Below are 18,626 nucleotides of genomic sequence, written 5' to 3' on the forward strand. Positions count from 1 at the left end.
CTTCTTCGTCTCTCCAGATTTACCCCACCTGCCTACCAACGGCTTATCGGCATCGTCTACGTCAGACCAAGTGCAAGATCACCTGCAGGGCACTCGCACCGCCACACGCGACGACATTACCTACCGCCTATTCTTTGATCCCAGCTTGACGCAGAATATTTGCAGACATCCAGCGGCAATAGGACGCAGCTAGCACCGACGCCATGGCGGACCTCGCCGCAGAAAACGCCCGCCCGGGCTCGACCACAAATTCAGCAACACCGTCGAACGCTGCGTCGCGCGCTTCAACGCCTGGCGCAGGCGCAGAGAAGCCGCCGGACGACAGCTCTAAGTTCAAGACCTTCTTGGGCATATTACGAAAGTGGGTTCCACGGCATGGACCCTGAATATGCAGAGGCACGTTTTCTGATTCGTGGCGCTTGCAGGTTCATAGGTGTCTCTGATCTCGCTGCCGTGCGCTTCTCCCTCCCTGCGCAGCTTCTCGAGCCTCGGCCAAACCTGGGTACGTCGAACATGACATAAGGAAAGGGGGAAGACACAGCCTGACGGGCAACAGAGTACTGGCATTACTTGGACAGGCCAGACACATTCATTAGCATTGGCGACTCTGACGACGAGCTCGGACGTCTGCTGGGCTGCCTGCGCTTCTGGTTCACAAAGGACTTGGTATGCACCACGCTGCAGGAGAAGAGCGGGACTGACCTGGGCAGAAATATGTCAAGGGCAAGCCATGCAAGCCCTACAACTCGACGCTGGGCGAGTTCTTCAGGGTTTGTCGTTCGTACGGAGCTGAAGAGTTTCTGCTAACAAACGTAGTGTAACTGGAAAGTCGAAGACACACACCCCACCCTGAAGACACCGAATTCGGCGCCCTCGAGCAGCGCCAACAGCGTGGCTGGCGACGGTAAGACTGTCACAGTCTCATACCTCACCGAGCAGACCTCCCACCACCCCCCTGTTTCCGCCTTCTACATCGACTGTCCCGAGAAGGGCATTAGCGCGAGGGGCTACGACCAGCTGAGCGCAAAGTTTACTGGCACAAGCGTGCGCGTGGTGGCCGGGGCGCACAACCTGGGAATCTTTATTACCTTGAAGAACAGGGACAACGAGGAGTACCAGCTCACACACCCGGCTGCGTACCTGGGTGGTATCTTGAGAGGTGAGCATGCAGTCGCCGGGAGCAGCGCACAAAGCTGACCATCACAGGCTCCCTCAGCGTCTCCGTTGCTGATACCTGCTACATCACATGTCCCAAGACGGGGCTCAAGGTCATTCTCGAGTACCAGGAAGAGGGCTGGCTCGGCCGCAGCCAGAACCTGGTCAAGGGCGTGGTCTTTAAATATGACCCCAAGAACGACAACATCACCAGGATCAAGGACCTTTCGGACAAGGAGATTCTTGCGCGGATAGAGGGCGCCTGGACAGACAAGGTCTACTACACGCTCGGCAACAAGCCCTTTAACAAGGCTTCCGTAAGTTTGGCGCTCAGATGACAGAGAACACTGCACTGACAATTTGCAGGAGAAGCACCTGATCATCGACCTCAACCCGCTCTTCCCTGTCCCCAAGGTCGTCCCTCCCATGGAGGAGCAGCTTCCCAACGAATCGCTCAAGTTCTGGGAAGGCGTCACCAACGCTATCGTCGGGCGGCAGTACAACCAGGCCACAACCCTCAAGACCGAGATCGAAGAGAAGCAGCGACAGAAGGCGGCGGAGCGCAAGGAAGCCAACAAGGAGTGGCAACCGCGCTTCTTCACCGGCGCAGTCACGCCCGTCGGCCGACCAGATCTCACCGCGGACGGCGAGGTCGCACTGAAGGGCCTGCACGAGGAGAACTACAAGCTCGAGCTAAACAAAGAGTACGGCGCATAGAAGTTTGATGTCGATTCGAATCTACATACATCGGAGTCTGGGGTGCGGATGCGTTGGGCGACTACACCACCTTCGCTTGGATCACGTCTAGGTCTGTCTTTGTTCGACCTGCGGTAAGCATGTACAGTTGGCGTTCCGTTGAGTCTTCGATACATTACAGTGCGGTCTGGTTCCGGCACCATCGTCGATTGCATATATTCACAGCTCCTGAATAGATCTTCTTTCAGCTTGAGGCACGTGCTCTGTTGGTCGCAGACACGGTACCATGTAGAAGACCACTATGGCACAACGGCAGATTTTAACACATACGGCTAACAAAGACAGCAGCGGCACATTAAAGGTGGTCTTCTACAGGTGATGATGTCAAGCATATGTCTTAGACAGAAATGTCCACAATGCCATCGAAAGCACTATGCCTTCACGGTCACAGCTGTGCAGATACACTATATGTTCCTAGCCTCCATCAGCACTTCCGCAGGTCATACTGTCAAGCAGACCATACTATCAACCACCCACAGCACCACTCCCAAGCCTCCTCACGACACATTGCCACGATATACTACACAAAGCACAACACACCAGAACATGTACAAAGTTCCAGCTCCCCGCGCCCGCAAGGACTCCCGCAACGAAGACCAATCCCCCGGGTGCTGGGACCTGCTGAGAACCGACCGCAACTGGGACCTGCCCTCCGTCACGCCCAACGGCCATGTTCCCCGCGACAACCATGTCCCGTACCATCCGACGCCCAAGGCGCAGCCAAAGCCGCTGAACCATTCGCACGACGTGCTGGAGACGTGCATGGAGCTGTATGGCTGCGACGTGCACTTTGTCACGCGGGTTGAGTGCTTGGATGTTGCTGTGCAGAAGGGCGGGCGGGGGGTTTGCTTATTTATTGGGGAGACGGGGGTGTGTGCCGAGTGTGGGAAGGTATTGTAGAGGAGTGGGGGCCTGATGGGTGTGGGTCTGCGAGACCCTGGAGGTCTCCGCTGTGGTGTATGCGATTTGCGCCTAGTGTGAGAATACTGTTTAGGCAAGGAATGGGTGGAGACGGGACCTTTAAAGAGGGACCTGGAGGTATCCAGCGTGGTATGGGGTTGGCATGGTGGAGATACCCGGGTTGATTTTAGTGAGGAATAAGAGTAGCTGTACAATGCACGAATGCCGGACGACGGTGGAGGCATTCAGCATACGATGGGAGATTGAGAGAAGCGCGATATCCATGTTCAAGCTGTGCCAGATCAATTCCGAGTTCCTCACTTACCAAGCTCGCTCGACATATTGCTGACTTGAGTATTGTGACATGCCCAATGGAATAACAATATTGATACACAGCACGACTTAGGCTCGCGTTTCCCCTCTGCAAACTGCATGTTACGTAGCCGAGAACCTCCACTCAGAGCATATCCACTGGGGAGTATCTCAACATAGTCGATTGATGTCACAACCACTTCCAGCGAGCGGAGTGCTCCAGTATATTGAGGCGCGCTTCGAATCTTCGGCACGGCCCCAGCAAGATGTTCGATGTCTTCGAGACGCCAAGTTCCGCTGCTTAGTTCTAAATGGCAGAGGTTGTCAAGGCCGCTCACTGCCTTCATCAAGTCGTCTTGGTAGAGGTCGTTCGTTACACCGGGTATCTCTACGATGGGACAAGCTTCCACCAGGAAAGCCCACCTGCTGTACGGAACGTCCAAGTCCAGAACGCTTGTTAGCTCGACACCGACCTTTCAAAGGTCGCCTTGAGCCCAGAGACATCCACAGCCTTGCGGTGAATGACGGAAAGCTCAAGGAGGTTGACCACTTTGGGCATTGTTCGAGCTAGTCACGTTATGCAGAACGTATTAGTGTGTTGCGAGGTTGTTGCGATGCCGCAAGTCCTACCGACAGTTGTAGTAGGAGCTTGAACTACAGAAGCGAATCGAGGCTTCGTCGAGGCTCCACCGTGCAGGAAATCATGCCTACATACTGCTACGTTCATGCAGCAGAAGAATTTCAAATGGCGCCATTACACTTCCTAGCTTTCCAGACACCTTCGGCAACAAACTGTGACGTCATCGATACCGTCGGACCAGTAGAGCGACCTACGAACAAGAGACGTTAAGAGCTGCTACCCACAGCATACTAAGACATCCAAATGACGGTCTCTTTCGATCCAACACACCCTCCGGGCCTGCCGTGGCATCCAATTCCATCTGGATCGGCAACATGCAAAGTCCATCTCATCCAAGCCGGCGGGCTTGCCATTCCAACAGATATGGCGCTCCTTCCAGGTCCAGACAAACCAATAGACCCGACAAATGAGAACCAGAAAGAGGAAATAACTGGAAAGTACTACGCCCCAGACTACGTCTTCCTGATCGAACACACAACAACCAGAGACAAGTACCTCTTCGACCTCGGTATCCGCAAGGACCTGGAGAACCTGCCACCCACAATTGTGAAGAATGTCTTGCCGCAATTTGACTGCGAGCCAAAGTCACCAGCCGAGATCTTACAAGAGCATGGGTCACCAGAGCAGCAGCCCGAGAAAGTCAAGGCCATCATCTTCTCGCACATGCACTTTGACCATGTGGGCGACGGCGCAAAGGCTGGCTTCGAGAATGCAGAGCTCTGGGTGGGGCCTACGTGCTGCACCTACGCGAGGCCTGGGTACCCGGTGGATGAGAAGGCGCCAACGTTGAGCGAAACTCTGCCTACAGATGGAAGCAGAAAAATCGTGGAGGCGTTCGTGTCAGACGAGCTCCTGGAGGAAGCTGGAGACAAGAGAGCTGGAAAGGTGATGGAGGGCCTCCAGAAGGGTCTGTACAACGCCGTTGCTCTGAAGAAGGCGGACTGGATTGGCCTTGGAGCTTTCGACCGCGCCTTCGACGTCTTCGGAGACGGCTCAGCGTACCTTATCGATGCGCCTGGCCACTCAGAAGGACATCAAATGATACTCATTCGGACTACGACGGGTTCTGGAGGCGATACGTTCGTCCTGCTGGCTGGTGACTGCTTCCACCACCCCGAGCTGCTGAAGGAGCCGCGGAGGACTGCTCGTCCGCCGTATTCGAAGAGTGGTATGCACAGTGATCCTGAAACGGCGCTTGGCACTATCTACCGTACGAAGGAGTTTGCTCAGAAGGATAATGTCTGGGTCGTCGCGGCGCACGACTTCAGTGTTGGCAACAACATTCAGCCAGGCGTGAAAGAGATCCAAGGCCTTGTGCAGATTAACGACTGGCAAGAGAAGAAGTGGAAGAAGCCGTTGCATGGAGAATGGTAGAAATCAAACACCTGGTGCGCTCAACACTCCAATCGAAACAAGTCGTTCCGCCTCGTTGCAAAATATGAACAAGAAGAGCATGCAATGCTCAGATGTCTCCTGACGTCGCATTGATCTTGGTATCAATTCTGGCGCCCTGAAATGCTCGGATGCGCCGTAGTCGTCCATGTATTCTTCCGCTCGCTCACTTCTTTCCCTTGCCCTTGTCTTCTGTCTCGCCAGCCTCGCGGTCTTTCCTCCTCTGCGCGACATCCCAGTTGTAGACTCGTGCAAATGCAACCTCCAGTGTCTGCTATTCGTCAGATTTCATCTTCTGCGTGCTTGGGCACCGCCTACCGTGATCTGCTCCCTCAAGAAGTCCAGGTCCTCCTCACAAGTCGCCAGACTCGCCTTTGCCGTTGACAGCTTCGACGAGAGCAGCTCCATAGCCTCGGGAATGGGGTACGCCAGCATGACGTTCGCACCCAGCCACAAGTATACCTCGTCTGTCGGTGGCACCTCCGCCTTCGCAAATAGTGTGTCGTTCAGCTCGAACGTTGTCTCGATGGGGTCTGCGTCCTCCCCTCGTGTCTTCAGGAACTTGACTGTCTCGAGTGTCTTCTGTATGTCTGGGATCTTGTCTTGTAGCCCTACTGCTCGCCGTTGTGTGTTTGCCTGCATGAACTGGTACTTCCTAGTGCATTGTAAGGTCGTGGTCGGTGGTATTGGTTGTGCGTGGGTGCGTACGAGATCATCTCCTTGAAGCTGTTAATGGTGCTTTCCACCTCTGAACGGTCGGTAACATAGTCTTCAACACGGTCGACGAAGGGAGCTTTGGGGATGCCCCGCGGGTTCGTCTCCGCTTCCCTATTACTGTCAGTGAGTGTTGAATGGGGTGTGAGGCTTCTTACTGCGCCAACTTGACGACGTCTGGCATTGTAATGTGCTGAGGGCGATATAGAGTCGTTGAGAGATTGTGCACAAAGAGATGCAGTAGAGGAACGCAATGCTATGACGTGAGCTCTGCAACTGGCGTCGCGCAAAAGTCGTGGGCTCTCACGATATCGATACCGATGTTTGTGGTGTTTGCTGAAAAGGAGTGCCCCGCGTCTCCGCCCTTCTTCTCTTGGCTAGTCTCCGCTCCGCCATCTAGTTTCCGCTGAGCAGCGGAGACACAGCGGAGATTCGATTGACCGCGGCCCTGCACTTATTACGGCTACAACATGACTTCACTACTTTGGAGATGTTTGTCAACCTCTCGCTACGCCTGCCCCAGCTTTACGGTGATCATGCAGCTTACGAGCTCTGCTGCAACCTCAGGAAGCCACCTGGGCACAATCCCTCTTAGCGAACCTCCCTAGGTCAGCCCGTTGCGGACAGAATCCTCCCGAATACCCACTGATAATGCGAAGCAAACCGATTTCGTATCGTGCGACCGTGCCAGATATACGTCCGCTGGCTTCCCGGGATTACTCGCTCGCGGGTGGCTGACGGTGGAGCTCGTATCCCGCTTGAGCACTGCAGATATTATTATCAACCCGCGCGCTCAGTGGGCGGGCAAGGCTTCCGCAAAGAGGACTTCGTCCTAAAGGTCCACGCTATCGAAGATCGTCGCTGGTGCAGAAATAGTTTCAAGATGACGCAGCATCACCGATCAGAAGCCCTTCTTCAACCAAGCGCGAGCGGTGCTTCATGCACGACAATGTCGGTCCGTTTCGAGGTATGGCTGATTGAGTATCCCGTGTATCAGTACATCATGACTATCTCCCGTCGCCAAGGTAGCCAGCGCTACCCGTACACCGTCCTTGGTGCGTGTAGCCGCTGGATACGGTCTGGGTTGTGCGCCCGGATCCCCGCCATGTGCCCCGAGCATAGGGAGTTGTCGACCCCATGGAAGCCTGACTGGACGCTGACAACTTACAAGGCGTGCTGTACTTTCATGTGTCAATGCTCATAACGGTATGAAGTGAAGCTGGGGCTGTCAGGCCACGAACGTGATTTAGCCACCGCCCTAAGTCTGCCTAGTGCCTATTCTGACCTCCGAACATCTGTTGAAGTTAGTCAGACTTGCATGCAAGGTGTAGGGCCAATAGATACAGTTGTTGAAAATAAGTCGCATGACGTGCGCTACTGCTGGCAGTAACATCCTTTCCCCAGGTGTTTCTCCCCACGAAGTGTCGTTGGCGAGCCAAATCTCTTCATGCGAGTGAGATCGGCGCAGCCCAAAGCCAAGCATAATCACGCACTATCTATCGTAACTTTGCAAATATTTTCGGCTAGTGGATGCGGCCTCCTAAAAGTGTGCAAAATCGGTGGGTGAGCAAGTTAAAGAGCGCGCGCATCTCGTGTCTTTGGCGTTGTGCCCGTGGGTCAGTAATTGAATACGGCGTGCAGTTGAGAAGATCGAAAAGATCGAAGATGCCGAGTGACTTGTTACGCGGTGTGACTCTGAGACCTTCTCTGCCCTACCGGAAGGTGCCGAGGTACGATTTCCCATGGCTGGCTGCACAACACCGATCAAGTGGCAGTAGTTTGGTCAAAATGTGATCATCGTTACCAACTTTCGAGGTCCACGTATATCGCTGGCTGATGCTGACAAGCTATTCTTGGATTCGCTTCATGAGCCATGCGATTGGAATTTCTCTGTCGAGCCATGATAAGGTCTTTCGCTGAGTAGTCGTGATTGGCTTGGGCCGTAAGCTTATTCAGAGGGCTTGCTCATTACTGGGCGCAGTCTTCGTAAGATTTCATGTCAGTGCAAGGCTGTCAGACTCGATGGTGAAGCTGGGGAAGGAGCGATGGACATCTCAAAGGAAGTTGTCGAGGAAGGCTTTGAAGTTGACCATTATTACTCCTAGATGAGAGGATATATGAGACCGCAATAAGACTAAACGTCAGACTATTTATAACAAAATCAAAGCAAGACGCAATGCGCTGATCATGACCAGTGAATCAGTACAAGCAGCTTGCTGAAACGCCTGTAACGCCAACAACAAAGTGTGTGCCTGAAATCCAACGCTGAACGCCAACAACCCCAGGTTCAACACTTGAACAAAGGAGATGTATGCTGTCTGTACAATCTACATGCTTGTGATCTAAAAGCTTATAGCTTGAGGCCCTTCTGGATGAGCTTGCCTAATGTGGCACCCTGTAGTGATATTAGTGTCGCGTTACGAAGTAGAGATCGTTGTGAGACTTACGTGATCGCCCTTCATCATTGTGAAATGGTTGCCGCCCATGACGGCGTACTCGAACTTTTCCTTGGGCAGAAGCTGAGCCCAACCGTTGTCGTCAAAGTCCGTACGGTTGTTGAGGAGCCACTTCATAGGAGCTGGGTCCTCTCCCTCGCCAGGTGGTGGGCGAGGGTCCTCAGGGTTGGGGCATACGCCGTCAGTGCACCAGATGGCAAGAACGGGTGGCGCAGTATTGGGGTCCATTGGGGCCGGGTCGTAGGCCTTCAGGTTCTGTATGGCTGAGGCGAAGTGAGGTAGGAGCCATGAGGGAGTGCCTCCGGGCTTACCAGTACCGAGAAGACCGATCTGATCGAAGAAGATGTGGAGACGGGCGGGAAGAGGGTCGAGAGCGACGGGGCAAGGGGCGTCGATGAGCACGAGGCTCTCAACCTTCTCGCCGGCATCAACAAGCTGCTTAGCGACCTCGTAGGCCATGACACCACCAGCGGACCATCCGCCGATGATGTATGGGCCCTCAGGCTGACGGCGCTTAATCTCCTTGAGGTAGATCTGAGACACACCCTCAACACCACACTCCCACTTCTCGGGGCACTTCATAAATGGGCAGTTCAGTCCGTAGACAGCCATGTCTGGAGAGATATTGGGAATCGAGATGTATGAGGTAGCGCTGCCGGAGCCATCCGGGACCAGGAAGAACTTCTTGGAAGCGACCTTGGGGTTACCCTGGAGCAGGACAGAGTTGGAAGGTGGAAGCTGCGAGATATCGACGGCCTGGGCGAGCCTCTTGCTCACCTCAGCGAGCTGAGGGGCCTCAAGCTGTGCCTTCTTAGTAGTGATCTTCGCGGTGATCTTGACCTCCTTCGGAGCCGGGCGCATACCGAGGGCGGTCTCGATGTCCTTGATGGTAATATTGACCGTAAGGAAGTCGGCAGAGAGATCACGACCAGTCTGCTCGCGCATGGAACCAAGGATTGTTAAGCTCATCAACGAATCCATGCCGATGTCAGTGAGGTCGAGGTCGTCCGTAATCTCGGAGATGTCGACGCCCATTTCTTCAGCGACAAGCTTGCGAGCAAGACTGGCCTCGCCAGCGACGGCGGTTTCAGAGACCTTAATATCAATGTCATTGCCGTCAACACTGGGCGCAGAGCTGGGAGGGGTGCTACTGGTCTCGCGCCCGTAGGGAGTGGAGGCGTCAGAGGGCTCATCAGTGGTGTCGGAAGCATCATCCTCAACGACGGCAGCAACACCATCGTATTGAGAGAAATGCTTCTTCAGCTCACCAACACTGGCACAGTCAGTGAACAGGCTGGAAGGAATCTCCATGTCGAGCTCCTCGCGGAACCTGGCCGAGATGGTCAGGGAAAGCAGTGAGTCAACACCAAGGTTCTCAAATGCAGCATTATCCACGAGCTCAGACATGTCGACGTCGATCTCCTCAGCGACGATCTTCATGACCTTGGCTGTGACACCATTGTTGGCCTGCTTGACAACCTTGATCTTAGCAGGCTTCGCCACAGGTCTCGAGACCTTTATAGGAGTGGGTACGGCCTTAACAGGTGCAGCGACGATGGCCTTGGGAGCAGGCCTAGCGATCGATTTAGCAGCGAGACTGGACTTGACACCGGATGGAGGCATCATGATGTTGAGGGCGCGACGAGGAATGTTCTGGAACTTCAGTCCGAGAACCATACCGATGATCTCCTCACCCTCAAGGATATAGACATCGCCAACGGAGATATTGCCAGGAGCAGGCTGCATGCGCACGTAGGAGCGGTACTTCTTCTCGGGCGAAAGTTGCTTCGAGATCTTGATGGATCCCCAGCCGTGGGAGATGTAGACCGAGTTGTCCGAGTCGAGGTGGTCAGAAGCGTTGACGATGAAGCCGGAGAGATGAGCCAAGCTGTCAATCCAGTAAGGGGAGCAGAAAAACTCGCCATCGGCAGGAGTGGTTTGGAATTGAACCTGAGCGGTTGCTTCGGTGGTCTTGCCGTCCAGGATGACCTCCTCCATACCGCGGTAGTTGTCGGCGTAGGTCACAAGTGCTTTGAATAGCTTGTAAGCCATACCGCGGAGCACCTTGTGCGCAGCACCAGTATGGAGCTTCTGCTGCAGAACGTCGATCTGAGTCTGAACCATGTATTGGATGCGGCTCCACTCCTCCTTCCAGACCTTCACGTCTTCGTACTTGACTACACCGAAGGCGTGCTCGGCAAGAATTTTGGAGCCATCGGCGGTGACAGTGCGGAACTTGACGTCAACCTGATTAGTCTCAAGGTCAGCCGTAGCCTCGACCTGCAAGTGCTGGCCGCCAGCTGGTGCGGGCCACTGCGGGATCAGGGTCTTAGGAACCTCCATGGCGCAGACATTGAGGCCGGGTGTGGCCATGTTGGGGCGCAGCTGCTGGTAGAGGTAATCTGCGACTGTCATAGCCTGATCGGCGTACAAGGACGATGGGCACAGAGGTGTACCATTGACCTGGTGACCGGTGATGGTAGCCTTGAGCTTGGGGTCAGACAGATCTGACTGGATGACCACAGTACCGGAGTTGGCGTGGAACTCTTCGCGAACGACCTTGTGACAGGAAGTGGTCTTAAGCTTGGAGGGGATCTCGACTGGGGTCTCAATTGCCTTAGGCTCAGTAGGCTGGACCTTCTCGCCCTTGGTCAGAGTCCAGTTGTTGTGGTAGTCAAGCCAGTACTTCTTGTTGTCGAAGCTGTAGGTTGGGAGATTGAGGAGCTCATAAGCGTCCTTGAACTGCCTGTGGTACTCGTTGAAATCGAAAGCGACGCCAGCGAGGTGCAAAGTCGCAATAGTGTTGGAGAGAGTCTTCCAGGGATCCTCATTGCGGCGGAGAGATCCGGCAGTAGTGGGAGTTCCACCCAGAGTGGACTTGACCATTCCGCTGGTGACAGGGTGAGCGCCAACCTCGAGCCACACGGTCTTCTCATTGAAGAGCTCCTCGGTCTTGCCAGTAGACAGAGCAGTCCAGAAATTAACAGTCTCGCGTGCGTGACGGCATAGATAGGCAGCGTTAATGACGCCGGCCTCACGGATAACCTCGCCGGTAAGAGGAGACATGATCGGCACCTGAGGCTTGCAGAAAGTGACAGCAGAGGCAGCCTCCTGGAACTTGGCAAGGATCGGCTCGACTTGGGCAGAGTGGAACGCAAAGGGCACGTTCAGCTTGGTGGACTTGAAGCCTTGGGCGGTGAGGAGCTGGTTAGTAGCCTCAACAACCTCGACTGTGCCGCAGAGGACAGTCTCCTCGGGACCGTTCATGCAGGCAATCTCGGTCATCTCGTTTCCCAGAGCAGCCTTGATGGAAGCAGCCCCGCCCTTGACAGCAAGCATGCCATGAGTTCCAGCGGTGCACTCCTGCTCGAGAATCTCGGCGCGGCGGCCGACCAGAAGGACCATATCGCTAGCAGATATGACCCCAGCCACGTGAAGGGCTGCGTACTCGCCAAGGCTGTGGCCGACGACAGCAATCGGCTTGATGCCCCAGGCAGCCCACATGCGGGCAAGAGCGACCTGAATGCAAGCCATGCCGAGCTGAACCACGACAGGCGACAAAGTAGCCAAATCGGTACCGGTGAGCAGAGGCAAGAAAGATGGGAGTCCGTGCAGACGAGCGATGTTATCGAGCTGCTTGATGTCTGCTTGGAAGGACTCGAGATCCTCGTACAGCCTCTGGCCAAGGCCATTGTACTGCGAGCCCTGTCCAGTGAAGGTGAATGCAGTCTTGGTTGGGACCATGGGAAGAGGGCTATACGAGTCCTTGATCTGGGCCTGAAGAGCATCCTTGACCTTACAGATGTTATCGACGCAGATGGCAATGCGATAGTTGTGCTGAATGCGACGAGCAGTGGTGGTGTAGGCCAAGCTAGAAAGAGTAGTCTCAGGGTTCTTCTTCAGGTACTCAGTAACATTGTCGATGTTCCTCTTCAGCGATGCAATGGACCTGGCAGTAACAGTGACGGTGTGCATGGTGCGAGGGTCAGTTCCCTTAGGAGCCTCGCGCAGGGGACCATCCTCAAGCAGGATAGCGGTGTTACCACCAGCGGCAGAGAAGTTGTTCAGGAAGAGCCTGCGCTTCTCAGCACCCCTGCGAGGAAGTGCCACCTGAGTGGTCGAGATGTGAACGTTGCGCTGGGCAAGATCCTTTGGGAAACTCTTATTAATCACGCCCTTGATACCAACGTTGGCAGGAATAGCGTTCTTCTGCATCATCATCAAGACCTTGACGAGAGAGTTTATACCAGAGGCGGCTTCTCCGTGACCGATATTGGCCTTGATGGCACCAAGGTGGAGAGTCTGCTCAGGACGACGCTGGCGGTGACGAGGAGCAAAGACGTTGGTGACCGAAGTCATCTCGATACCGTCACCGGCCTGAGTACCGGTTCCATGCATTTCAACATAGCTGATGTCATGAGCGTCAACACCAGCGTTCGCTAGAACCTTACTGTAGAGGTACTCCTGAGCACCGGCGTGGGGGTGCGTGATGGAAACAGCCTCGGCACTATGGTTTGTGGCGGCGCCCAGAATGCAGCCAAGGATGTTGTCCTTGTCAGCAATGGCGTCCTCGTAGCGCTTAAGTACGACTGAGCCACAGCCGTCGCCACGGCAGTAACCGTCTGCATCGTTGTCGTAGGTCTTGCAGCCACCGGTCTTGGACAGAAACTGACCCTTACTGAGACCCGAGAAAATGTCGGGGTTAGTAAGGACGTTGAGGCCTCCAGCGCAGGCAGTGTCGCAGTCACCAGCCCAGAGCGAGGTGCAGGCGAGCTGGATAGCAGCAAGAGAAGACGAGCAGGCGGTGTCAATGCTGTATGACGGTCCAGAGAACTTGAAGTAGTAGTTGATGCGTCCGGGAGCGAACGCACGAACACCACCAGTGATGAAGTAGGTGTCAATGTTCTCGGCAGCATTGATCTCACGCCAGTCATCGGAGGTCTGACCGTAGAAAGTTCCGATACGGTTCAGCTTAGTCGAAGGCGTGCGGTTGGGTACGTAGCCAGACATCTCCAAAGCCTCAAAAGCAGTGGTCAAGGCAAGGCGGCCCATGGGGTCAGTCTGGGCAGCCTCACGAGGAGACATGTTGAAGAAGCGGGGATCGAATAGGCCAGGCTCGTCGATGAAGCAGCCAAAGGGTGTGTGGGACTTGTTCTTGCCCTTACCAGAGGGGTCGCAGTGAGCCTGAGCGTCGAAACGGTCTGTAGGAACCTCGCGGTGAACATCAAGGCCCTTCTCGAGTAACTCCCAAAGAGCCTCAGGGGTGGCGGCGCCGGGGAAGCGACCAGACATACCAACAATGGCAATCTTGTCGCTCTGAGTGCGGCCGCGTGTGGCATGTTCAGTCTGCACCCACGAAGTGTGATCGCGTACGGCAACCTGAGACTGTCCGCCAGCCTTGATGGCAGACGCGAGGCTGTTGGCGACATTGGTCACGCCAATGGCAGAGACAGAGCAGTCTGCGCTGCCGGTAGCAGTCACCTGCGATACGACTTCGCCAAGAAGGTTATCCCAGCGTACAGGCTCGAGGAGCATGTCGGTAAGCGCATTGCGCATCAACTCGAGAGTGCTAGTTGCGGTCGAGCACCTGCCGCTAGAAGCGGAGTGGATCAGCGCCAGGGGTCGGAATTGTTGGAAGTGCCTGGTGGCCTCGCTGTCCAGAATACGGTCGATATCGGCTTGCGCGTGGATATGCGATGCATGGTAGGGTGCGTACACAGGGATTGACACGCGGGTGTTGTTCCTGAAGGCGTCGATCTCCTGAAATAGACGTTTCGTTGTTGATGGTGGGCCGCTGATGGTCAGAGCCATGGTGCTAACTGCGCTAACGTAGGCGCGCGCGGAAGCAGGTATCCGGCGCTCATCATGAAACGCGGACAGAGACTTCTTTGCTGCGATCTCAGAGACACCTGTAACAATGGTCGACCAGCTTTCTTTCGCCTCTGAAGGGTGCTCGAGCGCATCCTTGGCCGCACCAACGCAGGTACCAGCGCGGAAGGCAACACGGACAGCTTCTGTTGCAAGGGGCAGCAGCTCGCTAATTGATCGTGCGGATGCTACTACTGAGGCAGTGATGGAACCAGTACAGAGACCGACAAGTCGTGTGTTGGCAGGATTCGGAAGGTCTTTTGGGTTCTCGCCGTAGTATCCGATGTAGTGTGCAAGTTGTGCAAGCGTGACCATACAGCTCTCGAGCTGGGGAATTTTCTTGCCTTCGCTGTAGTAGGTGTTGACGAGGTCCCAGGAAGTGAGGAAATCAGGGATCTGGTCCCTTTGTGTTTTGGGCAGCTTCTGAACTTCGTCGCGGAGAACAACACTCGCACGATCGAGGAATGTTGTCAGAGTGGCGTTGTTCCTCCATGTAGCCACCTTCTTGAGCAAAGGGAACTGATCAGAAGTCTGATCACCAAAGATGAGGACGTTCATGATGGTGGTGTCTTTGGATCAGGGTATCGAAATTGTGAATAGGGGAAGAAGGCAAGGTCAGAGCCTTTCGAAATTATTCTCTTGGGAGGTGAAAGGATAGAAACGATGGTCAATCTTCAAACGGTAGGGTCAGTACCGTATATTAAGAAAGAATTGAGCAAGAGCTGTGGTGATAGAGTCCTCTCTGGTCGTATAATGGAAGGCCCGAAGGACTGGATGAGAAAGGTAAGTTGCGATCGATTCTTGGGGATTAGCGGTGCACCTTATATGTGGATGATCACCCTGAGTAGATGTATGAGGAACCCGTATGGTATCTATGCTTAGCGCGCACGATGACAAGCACTGCCCGCACCGGGTTTGTGACAGCACAGATACGGCACCATGTAGCGCGGAACGATGTCCTGAAGCAACATGTTGACGCAAAGACAAGACTGAGGCGCAGACCATTTCTCTTTCTGGGTTAATTCCGAGAGGTAATGGCGTGCGGTGACCGGGTATACCTCTGAGTAAGCTTCGTGCCTATTGATAGCTGGCGCATGCTAGGCGTGTAGGCAAGCCGCTGATGTATCGAGCCAATGCGTCACAGAAGATATCAAAGGTGAGACGTGTGGACCTGGATAGCAAGGCGCTGTCTCAAATTCGGGCTAACTGTGCCGGGTCCCCTCATGTAAGCCGGGGTGGACATGGACCCTGTGTGCTTCTGCTGTCAATTGCGGCATTAGCAAGGCATCAAAACGCTTGGGTCTAGGAGGACCGCATGGATGGATGGATGATGATGAGGTCGTAAAACCGTAACTGACTGTTTGATGCTGGCTGCCATGCGCTACAGGTCGTACACGGGCGAACTCTCTGAATGTGGCGGCGGACGCGTTACGGCAACTCCGAATTCCAGATAGTCGAGCACAAGATCTTGAGTTCATAATTGCCGTTGAAGCTCCAATTTTTCGGCTGTGCCATGGTTGTGGATGCATGACCCTTCGCTGAGGCCCACATGCCAAGCACATGGACTTTCACAGCGGATCACCACCGTTCATGATCTCAGTAAGCAGTTCCCTCTGCAGAATGAGGAACCGAAGCGCACCTTTTCGATGGCGCAGTATCAAGCTGTTTGGATACCCCGCCCGGAATCAGGGTTGTCAGAGTGCTTCACTGCTGATGAGAGCCTGCACGATGCAGCCAGCACAGCCCGCATCCCGAAAAAGCTGAGACCACACACTGTCCTTGACAGATTCGAATAAAATCTGGCTTAGTACTTTCAGTTCGGTGGATCTTCGTCAGGTAGTCTGAATGTGGTGTTGGGCAAGTGGTTACTCGCTTGGCCGTTCGAGTATCGCTCCACGGGCACCAATGGAGTGCCGTTACGGGATCTTCAAACCCAGAGGCAGCATGCAACCGTCCGATACCACAGTGCAGGTACCTTAGTAGACCACGATGATAGGTACTGGGAGGCTGAAAATCTTCGCTCTGTTGCGATGATCAGCAGCTACGGGTTTCCCCCAACGTCCGAAAATACGGGTTCGATTGGGAATTTGCATATAAGGTCTTGCCAGGGCTGATGCTTCGGTAGACGTGTATTGCATCGGTTGCGACCTTGCTGTTGTCCATTGGCATCGAGCTCCACTCGAAGCCTTGAATCAGCACTCAAACAAACGGTTTGCGAGATTGGACAGATCTCATAGCCAGCTACTTCGTGACAGTCTTGTCCGCCCCGGTCGCAAATGCTGCTTGGGTTCAGCTCGCCAGGACGCAGATGTGATGCTGATCGACATGTTCGCGATGGCGTTGGTTGATCAGGCAAGCGCTGTGAGGGTCATTCACGTCAGTGGAGATTGCGGCTCCCCGCCGAAAGAAGTTGCAACTCCAAGATTGTTTTGGTCACATGACGTTCCAAGTCCCACTGTATCCCTGCCATTTCCCAGCTGGAAGCGAAAGGTGAATTCTTACACGAATAACAACTCTTGTCAGGCAGTCTTCGTCTCTCCTATCGTCGGTAATGGTGCTACCAGTCATGTGCCGGGTGCTCGCTCAAGTACTAAAAACACTCGAAACTTGCACCAACGTGGCTCTGGAACGGTTCTCCCAGAATGTTGCAGTTTTGTCTACTTTTGGTTCTCGTCCACGTCGGATCGTGTCAGGTCCTAGTACCTTAACAAACAAAACGCCAATGGTCACGCAAGGCATTGTGTGTCTACCCATATGCTGCTTTGCGTTGAAAGACGATAGTGTTCGGGATCCACTTTACCGCACTCCGAGAGCTCAAGCTGCGGCATCGCATTCCGAGTATACTTGTGACAGAGACTTCACAGTCTCGCCTCTCCTCTAAACTTGCACGTGCAGCTGCTTGAGAAGGCAATGTCGCAGTCGATGCATGAGATCACAGAAACGAAGCCTACAACAACATCCCTAGCGCCGGCCCCGCATGCTCGTAGCAGATTGTTTTTGGCTCACGACCAACTCCGCACTGCATCACAGAGCTCTCCGATGACAAGCTTGTCTCGTGCAGGAAACGCCAGATAAACCCAATAATTCAAGCCATGAGGTTGCAGAAGCTCTACGCCACGATCGCAGATGCGCCGACTGCTGTATCAACAACATGTACCTGGAGATCCACCACGGCTCGGGCAATTGCTCCAGCTCAATTGGTAGTCGCGAAGTCTCTGCCTTGCTGGCTGATGGAAGCTGCTGACACCGTTGTTCTGCACCTAGCGATCATTCTGCTAGCCACACCAAGCCGCTTTGGAAGCAGGGTCTTGACGGGAAGCCCGTTATCATGCAGTCGCGATAGTTTAGAGTCCGTCTGAGAGTCCATCCACTCGCGATAGCCCACGACATGCTATCGTCGATTTCACAATAATCGCTCTGTATGTACTCCGACGCTACAAGTCCACCTTTCTTCATGACGATGCCAGTATCAGTCTGCGCAGCATCGCTGTACGCCAGGATACAGGGCTGACAACATCGTGGAGCGCAACGGTAAGCACCCTTGATCAACAGGGCCCTCCAGGGCTGGCAGTCTTCCGGAAGGCTGAATTACCTCCCTCGGCTTTGCAGTCCGCTAATGACATACATGTCAGCGTCACGCAATCAGCCGAATATTACCAACGGCCAGATAGAATGTAGCACACAATGTTGGGTACTGGGAACCAACTGTATTGTCAAGACTCAGCGCGCCAGGATACGACCATGCAGAGCACCGCAAGCCGAACAACATGCAGCAAGAACAGCCTTGCGCTTGGCGTTTTCATATCAACGACGCCTCCAATAGCGCCTAAGATCCCGCCAGATAAACGAGGCATACTGCATGGTCAATCGTCGCTAGGATCGCAATATCGCAATCTGGATCTAGACACTTCCTGCAGCCTACAAGGTAGTTAAGAGAACATTGCTGGGGGCAGCAAACCAGCATCCCCCGGTGCATATCTCTTCCGAGTCACAACAGTGGGGGTTTCGACATGATCGTCTTGCCTGGGACCATCGATACGGTTAGCGTGTAGGCTATCCGACCGCGACCGCCCCGGACCGTCGAACACAAAACCCGCAATTCTGTCCCGTGTGCAAGGCCACTGTTTGAAGCACCCACGCTTGAGAAATCCCACGCGCGGCTATTGTTTGGTCTCAGGCCTATTTTGAGGTACCACTAGGGGATTTGACAGTCGAGACAGCTTCTTCTCGCCTTTGCGAAGAACATACACCCGGAGTAAGAGCTTATTTCCACAGTTAACGATTTAAAGGTTATTGCTCGTTGCTGACTCAAGTTAGACAGAAGGGCTCAGGATGACTACCTAGTCTACGAGTAGTTGGCGTAGGTCTGGTCGCGCCGTGTCTTCCGTATGGTCCGCGGAGGGCACCGATCCATGAGCGCATCATAGCTCGGG

At 54.4% G+C, this 18,626-nt stretch overlaps 5 protein-coding genes across 5 annotated transcripts; 2 read left to right on the top strand and 3 right to left on the bottom strand.

Moving 5' to 3' along the window:
• Positions 1–30: 30 nt before the first annotated feature.
• On the top strand, positions 31–2,140 carry M421DRAFT_142138 (uncharacterized protein). Its single transcript, XM_033587488.1, has 7 exons — positions 31–361; positions 426–502; positions 557–666; positions 711–770; positions 817–1,159; positions 1,207–1,472; positions 1,522–2,140. The coding sequence occupies exons 1-7, from the start codon at positions 204–206 to the stop codon at positions 1,870–1,872; spliced, it is 1,365 nt and encodes a 454-aa protein (XP_033449143.1). The 5' UTR covers positions 31–203; the 3' UTR covers positions 1,873–2,140.
• Positions 2,141–3,113, bottom strand: M421DRAFT_142134 (uncharacterized protein). Its single transcript, XM_033587487.1, has one exon. It carries the CDS (start codon positions 3,054–3,056, stop codon positions 2,409–2,411), a length of 648 nt encoding a protein of 215 aa, XP_033449144.1. The 5' UTR covers positions 3,057–3,113; the 3' UTR covers positions 2,141–2,408.
• An 893-nt stretch (positions 3,114–4,006) lies between these two features.
• On the top strand, positions 4,007–5,137 carry M421DRAFT_100651 (uncharacterized protein; the record flags this gene model as incomplete). Its single annotated transcript, XM_033586549.1, has 1 exon — positions 4,007–5,137. The coding sequence occupies one exon, from the start codon at positions 4,007–4,009 to the stop codon at positions 5,135–5,137; it is 1,131 nt and encodes a 376-aa protein (XP_033449145.1).
• Positions 5,138–5,321: 184 nt separating this feature from the next.
• M421DRAFT_92029 (prefoldin subunit 3) lies at positions 5,322–6,053 on the bottom strand (the record flags this gene model as incomplete). Its single annotated transcript, XM_033597996.1, has 4 exons — positions 5,322–5,426; positions 5,474–5,810; positions 5,864–5,983; positions 6,028–6,053. 4 exons carry the CDS (start codon positions 6,051–6,053, stop codon positions 5,322–5,324), a joined length of 588 nt encoding a protein of 195 aa, XP_033449146.1.
• A 2,166-nt stretch (positions 6,054–8,219) lies between these two features.
• M421DRAFT_61944 (polyketide synthase) lies at positions 8,220–14,751 on the bottom strand (the record flags this gene model as incomplete). The annotated part of the gene is made up of 2 exons (XM_033595925.1): positions 8,220–8,264; positions 8,317–14,751. 2 exons carry the CDS (start codon positions 14,749–14,751, stop codon positions 8,220–8,222), a joined length of 6,480 nt encoding a protein of 2,159 aa, XP_033449147.1.
• Positions 14,752–18,626: the final 3,875 nt, after the last annotated feature.

Source organism: Didymella exigua (genome assembly GCF_010094145.1).
Source record: "Didymella exigua CBS 183.55 unplaced genomic scaffold M421scaffold_12, whole genome shotgun sequence".
Classification (NCBI taxonomy): Eukaryota; Fungi; Ascomycota; class Dothideomycetes; order Pleosporales; family Didymellaceae; genus Didymella; species Didymella exigua.